The sequence below is a fragment of the Montipora foliosa genome, chromosome 14 (genome assembly GCF_036669935.1).
Source record: "Montipora foliosa isolate CH-2021 chromosome 14, ASM3666993v2, whole genome shotgun sequence".
Classification (NCBI taxonomy): Eukaryota; Metazoa; Cnidaria; class Anthozoa; order Scleractinia; family Acroporidae; genus Montipora; species Montipora foliosa.
In genome coordinates, this window is record NC_090882.1 from 9046497 (window position 1) to 9057586 (window position 11090).

General features: G+C 37.0%; 1 protein-coding gene across 2 annotated transcripts in view; it reads left to right on the forward strand.

The window, feature by feature from the left end:
- The first annotated feature begins 581 nt into the window (after positions 1-581).
- The window catches only part of LOC137984669 (uncharacterized), a 37972-nt gene continuing 27463 nt past the window's right edge, over positions 582-11090 (forward strand). For both annotated transcript variants that reach the window (XM_068831906.1, XM_068831907.1), the window contains exons 1-9: positions 582-641; positions 3181-3234; positions 3782-3829; positions 3998-4057; positions 5616-5684; positions 6612-6683; positions 8946-9079; positions 9987-10032; positions 10915-10930. In XM_068831906.1, coding sequence (XP_068688007.1) covers positions 597-641; positions 3181-3234; positions 3782-3829; positions 3998-4057; positions 5616-5684; positions 6612-6683; positions 8946-9079; positions 9987-10032; positions 10915-10930 — 544 coding nt within the window. In that variant the 5' untranslated portion in view covers positions 582-596. The remainder of the gene's footprint in view (positions 642-3180; positions 3235-3781; positions 3830-3997; positions 4058-5615; positions 5685-6611; positions 6684-8945; positions 9080-9986; positions 10033-10914; positions 10931-11090) is intronic.

Genomic DNA, 11090 nt, shown 5'->3' on the forward strand with positions numbered 1-11090 from the left:
AATCCGCGGATATCGCTTTTAAATAAGAAATCACAACCACAAGGAGCTTTTTGAGACGGCAGTCACTTAAATTATACCAGAATGACAACGTTAGAGTGTCTTTAATGTCCGCAAATAGTAATTTGTAGGCTTGTTTTGCTCTTTTTATAGGTGAGTTTGGACTTTAAAGAGAAGGAGAAAACTTGGATGGTGAGCAGTCCAGCGAATTGTTCCACGTCCAAACGTGCACGGAAGCCACTGTTCCGGATCGAGAAATTTCTTTGGAGTGACTGATTAATAATACTATATTGTTGAGACACATACGTACATATACAATGTATCTACCTCTGCCGGGAGTGGGTAATATTTGCAAAGACTAAGCAACATTTTTAAAGCAATGTAGAAATTTCAAAAGTTTTTTTCAAAGAAAATACAAGATTGTCTTCGTTAGAAAAGTAGGTTGGATAATGTCTTCAAAGATATTTGCCGTGCAATATCAACAGCATTCCGGGTTTTAATAAACGGAAGCCGTTCCTCATCATCATGAACTTAGACGGAAGTGAGCGATTAATCCATATATGGGCTTTGCTGTGGCATAGACTTTGACAGTAGTAAATATGGCAGAGTTAGCGGAAGACGGTCTCGCGTCTTCGGAAAACGAGGTAAAGAGCTGTCAACTTTTTCCATATTTAAACCTTTTACCGTTACCGATTTTGGTTAACAGAGTGGCTCACTAATTAAGTATGTCGTATGCTGGTGTCTGGTCTTCGAGCATTTGTTTGTAGCGCGAAAAAGCATGAAAAATTCATCGCTGTCAAACAGCCGAACATCGCGTCGAATTTTTGCGCCATAGGGCTTATCTTTACATTTTTAATCATTTTATGTTATTCAGACTCTTCTAATGTAAATGTTTGGTGTTTTCCTTACGTCTCGGCGCTTTGAGAGATGCGTTTCATCAAATGTTTAGGGTGTCGGATCTATTTGTTTTAACTTTTATGTTGTCTTTGTACGCGAATCTTAATGATTATTCGGTCTTACTTTTGTTAAGAAAAGCAAGCGTCTTAAATTGGAATAAGATTAGTAGTTATGTCTAGGAATGGTTGGATGTTTTGTTTTCCTTTAAGTTTATTGCAAAGAAGGAACCCGGCCAGAGAACGAAAGAATCTTGCTGCGTTTAAAGCATTTCTGGATAATAATAATGAAAACAACATTGTGTAATGAGAAATCTATTGTCCCCTTATTGCGTCTTTGAGGACTACACATTGTGGATCTTTGTGGGTAACCTTGACTGAAAACGTGAACGCCAAATCCATTTTAATCTTGCGCGTAAGTTTATCTGATTGCAACATAATATGAACGACCCTGATCGATTGTTGACTTCAAAACGTTCTAGCAAGCGCAGTTGTCGAGAAATTGTAGGTTAACAAGAAATCAAGCTGGATTGAACGGAGTGGCTTTACAATTTAGGGCAATAAACAACTTATACCACAAAACAACGCAACATCTGTCTTAGGCGAAAAACTCGAATTTTGTGCAAACGATGGCTTCGTGAGATATTTGACACCCCAGATCATTACTGCCCGGCAGGAGAAACTAAATGTGATATTCATGTGGGGATTGGGATCAGGCATATGAGGTAGAGGAGCGGGGTGGGGTGGGGTGTTGACTGCAACTCTGGGCTTACTCTTTGATGTTGATTTTTTAGATTATAAACAGGTAACCTGGGAATAATGATAAATTTGTAGGGAATTTTTTGCGAAATGTTTCTATCACTGCCTAATTTCATGGTCTGTTTACAGGCTATACCTTGTACATGTACAGTCAGTACATGTACCAGTCTAGGGTACAATAGCCAGACCATACCAACTGAAAGCAGATAGACATTATCTCCACCAACAGCTTATGCAAAAAAGCTTGTATTGACAGAAATGTGCCATGGATTGACCCATACTTAATGAGTTTAGGCAACAAAAGGTGGAAACTTAAATGTTTAGACCAAATTAAGGCCATTTACGACCTTGTTTTGCACAGCTATTTCCATCTTTTTATTAACAGATTTGTACAAAATGGCATCAAATTGCACATTTAAAGTTTTTTTCTAACTTTAGCCTGTTGGGGAAAAAAACCCTTGACAACCTTTCAGTTCTTTGATTCAAGGTTTTCACTTTTGTAGGACATGAACAGGAAAAATTGTGGGTGAAAATTTGTATCAAAATTTAATTCAATGTACAGAGCAGCGACCTTTGTCCATGAGAAAGAAAATTGATATATTCAGTATGTAAATTAAAATTCCATAATGTCTGCAATCCTTATTTACAAACTGGACCAGGTGTACACATGTGTTTGTATAGTAGCTGTAGTACCAGCAGTTGAGTTAAGGAAATTTGCACTCTTTCATGTTAAATTTTTGTTATTTTTTTTTTCATTTTACTGATAAAGAGGACATGTCAATTTGTAAGTTTTAATGCCCATCTTTCTGGTAATAATATTTTAAAAAAGTGATGACAGATCATACATGTACTGTTCAATAAAAATAGCTACTCCTTTAAGGCAATTCAGGGAAAAATAAGAACGTGATGGTGATAATACAGTATTACATTTTAACTCTCAGCTTAAAATTATTATTATAATAATCTGTGTGTTGCTGAACTTTCATCTATTGGAAACTCTCAAAAAATCCGAGTTCCAGATGGGATTTGAACCCACGACCCTCTGTGATCTAGTCGGATGCTCATGCCTCTGAGCTACTGGCGACTCTGTAGAGAGCAAGGGTGAAATGTGGGTCTTTGACTCGAACTGCATCATGCAGTTTCAAAGTAAAAGTAACGACTGACAGCATACATGTAGCTGTACGGTGTAACTGCATCGTAAAGTCACCTTATAAAGCACATTTGTGATGTGGAAACCAAAAGCCCAAGAGAGCAAATTTGAGAATGATGCATACATTATTCATATGAATAAATTATATCATCATCACATTATAATTTGTATTTATGAATATTAATACACTCGTGTGTCGCTTGCACCATTCAAAAAGAGAGAAATAATAATTATTGAGGAAAGAAAATAAAAATTGCATACATGTGAACATGTGTGATACTCATTAGATGGCTCTCTGGATTATATACGTATGCTTGATTTAGTGGAATGTGATTTTGCCATTAACATTATTTAATCTTATTTTTATGGTTGTATTGTCAGAGCACATCGGGTGTAGCAGGATCCACAGAGTCGATTGATTTATCTTGCATTCATGTAAGTCAAAATCACCAGCTTTAATGTGAACTGCTGCCATCTTTGTTCGTCATCTGCAAGTATCATCTGGGGAGAGTGACAAATCAACTAAGTGGGTAGGGATTGAGGCTCTACATTTCCTTTCCCACTCCCTACCCTCTTGGTAGATTTTTTTGCTCTCACCAGATTGCTCTTACTATTGCAAGCAAAGATGGGGCGTGAGCAGGGATACCATCAAACAGTTCACACCCTAACTTTGTTAAAATTTCATGAAATGATAGTGTAGCTTTGTTGCAGAGATGACAACTTTGTCCACAAAGATTTTAATCCATTGACTCCTGCTTAAACTGTAGGAGTGAGACTTATAATAATAGATTTTACTCTGTCTATCACCAGACGATTTTACTCGCTAATAGGGGGCAGTTTAGGAGTTATTGGGTGTTAAATTAAAGCATAGTACATGTAGGAAAAAAATAGTTATGTTAACAACTTTTTACTATTAAAGTAGTTCAGGAAAAAAGTAATTTTATTAAAGAATTAGTAACATTAATACTGTTTCTCATTTCAGTGGGGTTACCTGAACTGTACTCAGTTGATTGATCCAAAGAAAATTAAGGTATTGCAAAAAATACTTGAAACAAATTGAATCATTTCTAATCAGTGACTATGATATTGCACAGTGTCTACATGTTTATAGTTCGTAGACTGACATTTGTTTGGTAAGAATGGATCAAGCCATTGGTTAATAATAAAATAATTTATATTGTTTTCTTTTCTTTTGCAGGAAAATGTCTGGCAAACATTCTGGGTTGACTTGTGTGGATCGACTATTAGACTATACAGGGTAATAAAAGATGTCACACAGTTCCATGATTGATCATTAAAAGATTTAAAACTTTCTCTTTGAAAGGGAATCTCCATTCATGAATACCAAATTATAATCTCAGGGTGTAATGTTTACAATAATAAAATATCATATTCCTTGGCCAGTCCGATTCTCAATAGGCCTTTTGCAACAAATGATCACATGGTACAAACTCCGCCATGCTGGAGGGAAAGCTCATTATTATTCACCCACTGGGACATTGAAACAAAGAGACCTGAACCGGTCAAGCTTGACTTGCCTTTGTTTTAATGTCCCAGTGGGGGAATAATAATGAGCTTGCCCTCCTGCATGGCGGACTTTGTACCTTGTAATCGTTTGTTGCAAAAGGCCTATTGAACCCGTAAAGTTTCCAATAACAAACACAATAATTCCACAGTGCAGGGTACAGTGATCGTGCTACTCATCTGTTAACCTGTAATAGCTGTCACGGGTGTTGTTTGTAAGTGTTACAGGCCTTTAAGTTCCCTTTCACTCCTGTAAGTGACACTGAGACTAATAGATTATACTCTGTCTAATGCCAGACGATTTTACTCGTCAATAGGGAACCCCTCAAGAGTGAAAGGGTTAAAATTGTCCCTATCAAGTTGATAAGTTTGTCAATCAGTTGCAGTGTTACGGCTGAAAATAACACAGCAATGGCTGTTTCAAATTCTAATGGCAACCCTGCTGACTTTTTTCCAGGGAAGTGTTCTTTAAATATTAGAAAATTTGTTGGATTTCAGAATCTCAAATTTCCTTGGTGCCTTCACTTGAGGAAACAATCTTGTGTGACTTTCAGAGGTGTTTTAACACCTTTTATTAAAATAAAATTTGAAGCTGACAGTGAAAGTGAATTTCAATCTTAGTTTTGAAAGAGTTTGTCTCTGGAAAAAAGTAGGCAACTTCTCTGAATGAAGTAGCAGACACTTTTTCATCTTTTGGGGAAATAGTTTATATTGATCAGGGAAATAATATCATGATTTTTAGCATCCTTCATACATATTTTTTATATAGTTCATGGGCACAGCTATCTTGAATAGGGAGCTTAAGAACTACGATTGCAGCGTCGACGAAAACGTCATCTCAAAATAGAACTTTGCTCCAGTAAAAGTCTTTCACAATTATTCCATCTCGTTCACATCGTACAATGTGGGCGAAGTATCCTAAAAATAAATTGGTACGAGCGGTTTCAGACTGAAAATAGAGAATGAAAGATTCTCTGTTGCATGCTCACGTTGTCGTCAAAACCTAAAATTTAGTGATTTCACGTCGTCGTCACGCAGAGAACCGCAAAAAATATGAGCTAAAATCCGTGCTGCACATGCAGCACGATGATTTATGCTCTTTTAACCAATGATATCATTGCGTTCTGGCATTTTCGTTGACGCCGTCGTAGATCTTAAGCTCCCTAATATCACTGTAAGGTGCGACAGTTTGCCCTTCCATTCTGACACAAGGAGCTTTAAAATAAACATGGGACAACCGTAAAATTTACAATGTACTTCATTATTAATATTTTAACTTGATATTTTCACAGGATCTATCCTTGCCTACTAATTCTGGAGACGGTCTTCCCCCTGCAAGTCTAGTGGGACCTTCCAATGAGGTATTTTTAGTGCATGTACATGATTGGCTGCCCACCAGTTCGCTTAGTTACATCAGACTACTGTATGGGACGATCCTGCAGGATCGAAAACTCCATCCAGACCATCTTTAAATGACGGGGGAGAACCTACTGCCCTTGTAATGACAACTGCAAATGGTTAGATGCTCTAATCTTCTCAGATAAGGATGACAAGCTGTAGACCCCATCACACAACCAGGCAATGCTGTAGCTCCTATAACTACATGTAGTCACATCTGAGCAAAAAAATAAAATATTATTATTACATGTGCATGCATGTATCACAACAATACGTACTGAACTACGGAGAGAATCAATTTAAGGTGCTGATCATTGACGGTACTTGTCAATGGGCAGTAACGAAAGGAAAGCCTGAAAAGTTCAGTCTTGAACATTTGGGATTCGAACCCAGACCTCTGCGATACCGGTGCAGAGCTGTACACCAATTGAGCTATCAAACCAATATCTGAGAGTTGGTCATATCACGTAAGTTCAGATTGAATCCATAAAGGATATGACAAATGTGAAAGCTGTATATATTTGAACTGTGTAGAGATGAATCAAGTTAAGATGTAGTCACATCGCAGCTATTAATACATGTAATTAAAAATGTTACTTGAGCAGTAATGAAGGAATTAAAGCCTGAAAAATTCTGGCTTGGACAGGATTCGAACCCTGACCAGTGCAATACACGTACATTTTTGTAACGAGTCCTTTTTTAGGCTCATCGATGTCTCGTGTTTAAATACATTGTAAAGTTTTTCAGTTTTCAGTTCAGTTCAGTGCTCTACCAGTTGAGCTAACGAGGCATCTGGGATTTGGTCATTATAAGTATGAGTTCATATTAATAATGACCCTGCTTTTTTCAAAATGATATGCATACTACTTTCCTGTTGGATCTTTCCTCAGAACGAAAAGAAAGAGGCATTCATTGTATTGAAGAAAGGCACTCAAATATCAATGGTTGATGTTGGATATGAGGTATGATTTTCAAAATAAATAACAATAATTTTTTCTTTCTGAACAAAAAATGGCTGTTCACTATTTTTTTGGAAGCATAAAAACAAAGAAGTAGAACATATAATTATATAACGTTGGAAAACTTTGAAACAGAAAAAAAATACCTGTATGTATAAATTGCAGATTATTCGGCCACTTGTTTGCATATGTATGAATGGCGTGTGTTGTTACATGTACAGTGTATGCCTCATTGACAAACGATGTAGCTACAAGATCACAATAGCGGCAGGTACATTGTATCCAGCATGCAATTACTAAAAAAAATCATTACGATTATTTGTGATACCCTTTAACCCCTAAGAGATAATGGTAATGAATTTATATTAGCGCATTTTCTATTAACATCTTCAAATGCGCTTTACAAGCAAGGGATCTATGGGTGAGATCAGACGTCAGCATAATTTTATAGGCGCCGCTGGCAGCGGCTATCAGTCCATTAGCGATTTCACCCAGCACATGAATGAATGAAATGAGGCCTGACCACAACACCGGGAGCTCCATGCCGTACTCTTTACAAATAGTGTGTGGGTTCTTTTACGTCCCACTGGGTTGTGAACATTGAAGGGTTGTGAGACGGGGCCTACGGTTTATAGTCCTTATCCGAGAGGACTTGAAAGTCTTAACCATTTGCGGATGTAATTACAAAAGGTAGCACTTTCTCCTCAGTTATTTAAAGACCCTGATCGAGTGTTGGTCCGGCCGGAGTCAAACTCATAACCTCCCACATGGCAGCGCGATGCTCAACCAAGAGAGCTACCGGTGCGCGATCTCCAATTATAATTTTTTTTAATTTTTATTTTTGTTTATTTATTTTTTGACAAGTAAAAATAATAATGTCTGGTGTTCATCAAAGTGAATTCTATGCTGTAAGTGGTCCTTAATTTTAGGGGACAAAAGGATTAGTGAGTATTATAGGGAGAGTATTATAGGGGGAGCTGACAGCAATGCAGTGTTTTCTAGATACATGTAGATGTTACAAACGTAAAAAATTAATATACATCTAAATCTTTTTCTATCAAGCACCTTCTAGAAAAGCAGGATAGAAAAGTATTTAGTAAGGTATCTGGCATAGACTGACACCCTCTAAGGGGACTCTTACCCAGGAAGAAAGTATCGACTTACAATTTAAGGCATTGAACAAGTCAGTATCCGAAAGTTAATACAGATAGATTCAAGAACTTTAACTTACATTAATCGCTTAATTTTTAAATACAATTTAGCTATGTGAGTGTATTTTTTTTTTAAATTGTAAATAACTTAGATATATATACTTTTTTACTCAAATATTGTAACATAAGATATGTATTTTTTATCTTGTGAGGAAATAAAGACTATTATTAGACTATTATTATTATAGTTTTCTGAGTGGACATAATTATATAGCTGTATTTATAAACCCTTTCAAACCAAAGAGGTTCCTGATCTACATGTATAGACAGATACAATTATTGATAGTCTGGCAATAGATTATCAAGAGTAAAATCAATGGGTAACGACAATATTTACTGTAGGCCCTGTCTCACAACCCTTCACTATTCATAACTCTGTGGGATATCATAGAACCCACACACTATGTAAATTTGCAATGAGTAGGGTGGTGGTGGTGGGCTGAGCCGTCGGATCTTTTTTCAGTCTGCAGTGGCTCTGCAGTCCTATTTGAGAACGGCACTGCTGCTGACAATTCGGGCAAGGAAAGGTAGCTCGTGGCTGGTGGTCTTGCAGCCGTATGTCACTCCTGCAGCTTGTTAAAGAGTAGGGTATGGAGTTCCCTATTGTTGTGGTCTGTCCTCGTTGGTATAGCTGGAGGTTCATAAGTAAGAAAACTGTAAAAGGTACAGTTGTCATAAAAATTATCTAAGTGTAATAAGTGCAGATGTGTACTGTCTCTGTTTTGTCAGGTTTAATGGCAGAAAAAAAGGAAAAGTTAGGTTAACACTGTTTCATCTGAATAGACCTTTTTACCGATACAGCAGCCATTTTTTATTTCTATTGTTTCGAAAGACATTATGGGATGCTCAGGGGTAATTTGCCCCCTGAACATCCCATAATGTCTTTCAAAACAAGAAATCAAAATGGCTGCTGTGTCTGCAAAAAGGTCTATTTCACCTGAAAAATTCATTGTGCATGTCCATATAATCATATCAATCATTAATTTAAACAAAATTTAATGATCATTATGCAGGTGTATGAATACTTGCCACAATTTCATTTCTTTCTTTTTAGCCATACAGAACTAGAAAAAGGTTGACCGTAAATAGAAGAAATGTCTTCAGAGTTTCCTTTGCTGGGAGAGGAGCAAATTCTCAAGCTCCGTCATATCTTTTTCAAGCACCTTCCAAAGGCACCATGTATCGTTGGTAGGTTTTGTAAAGAAAAACAATTAAAATGGCCCCTTTCTTTTGTGCATGTGTATATTTGTGCCATGTGGGCTGCAGGTTAGGTTTCTTTTTTGATAAGAGAGAGGGTGCGATTGAGTGCTTTGATGCATTTTGGAAGGAAGACGATGGGATGAGGAGAGGTCAGATTGTGTTTTTTGTTGAGTTAAGGGTGGGGTAACATTTTTTTATGTGGTACGGCTTTACTACAATGAAGAACTCAGTCCTCAGTTGTTTTCTTTACATTTTGAAAGTACTTACACTGAATGCTAAACAGACAAAATTTTCTGTAGTAATTTCAGGAGGAAAACTGTATTTTAACTCCACTTTTTTTCATATAATGGTCTGCCATAACTTGGTGCGGTTTCCAGCTGATAAGGTTTTAGTGATGACATTACTCATTAGCTTAAAAATAAAGAATTTTATAGCACAAGAGGTTTTGGGTGGGTTGTGGGTGAGCAGGCAACTGAATTTGGAGATTGGAGGGTCCAGTAGGGTGGGCAGGTGGATGAATTTGGAGAAGGGAGGGTGGGGTTGATAGATCGATGAATTTGCGGAAGATGGGTTAAATTAATTAAGACGGAAAAAAGGTGGAGTACGAGGAAAGATTTGCAATGTCATGGTACATACGTTTTTACATGTCCAATGCAGTTGCCAAGTGAAATTCTTGATACTTTGCATACAGTCATGTATACAGCACAAGGGTTGTGCAGTGGTTAAAAGAGGTCATGGTGAGAGGGTCACTTTGTGACACCTACATCAAGTAACATGAATCTCATTATGTATAGTAACTGTATCAAATAAGTTAGAGTTGTAAAGTACAAAAGTACACCACACTTTGAATTGCAAATTGTATAAATTGTATTAACAGATTTTTAATTTTTTGCAGGATAAGCAAACTTGAAGAAGGAATTGACATTGCAGACAAACCACAGGTAATATATATTGTTAAAAACTGAACTACGGATATCAGATTTCCAGCATTTTCATTGGCCTCGCCAGACACAGGCTATCAGTTCATATACCTGCTGTACCAAATATGGTCAAGGAATGCATCAGCAATAAAGCGAGCTGAAAACATTTTTTTCAGGTCTGAAAAAATATGGCCGGCAAAAACCAAATACCGTAAAATCAACATGGAAGAGCTATTGATCCTGGAGTTTTTATTAAAATAATTATCGTACTCGGGTTTGCTGGATATAAAGCGATTATAACCATCTCGGCGCTATGTTCCTCGTTGGTTATCTATCATTTCATATCCAGCGTGCCCTCGTAAAATAATAATTATTCCTAAATCTAACGAGTATTGTCACAGTGACATTTGGAAGACTGTCAGTGCAAGAAAACCTATTAAAACATGAGCTGAACATTGAAATTATGGTAATAGAGAACAGCGTTGGTTTTCTGGTGTAAGGCCTGTTTTCTCCTACAGCTGTGTGTCCTCATTATACCTTTGATTGTTTCATGGTTGTTGTAGAACGTGGTGTTTGCACTTGTTGTTCTAAAGGTACAGTAAAATCACTTGATTGGGCGTCATTACTCTACTGTAGTGATGGCTTTGAGTCTAGTACTTATCAATGAAAAGTTGCAAATACTTGGCTCTTTATCCCTGTCCCTGCATCAGTGCTGTGTTTATGGATATTTGAAGCAAAAGCCTTACTGGGAGCAAGATCAAACTTGGGACTTTCATGTCTGAAAAATGCACCTAACCCTAACCCTAACACCAAACCTTTTTCAGCAATTTATAACTTTTTTTTCTTTCTTTCCATCTTTTCTCCTTTCGTACCTGTAACTGACTGGGATGACGTCAAACAAAGAATGAAACTGGGACAGGTATGGTAGGGGTGTCTGGGGGCATACTGTTTTAAGAGAATAAAAGCAAAATTATTGATGATTACATTTTAGACGACTCAATGTTGTCATTGTCGAAATGAGTTTAAATCTTAGGTTTGGCAGAATCTGCCTTTAATTTTTTTCAATTTAGGGAAAAAAG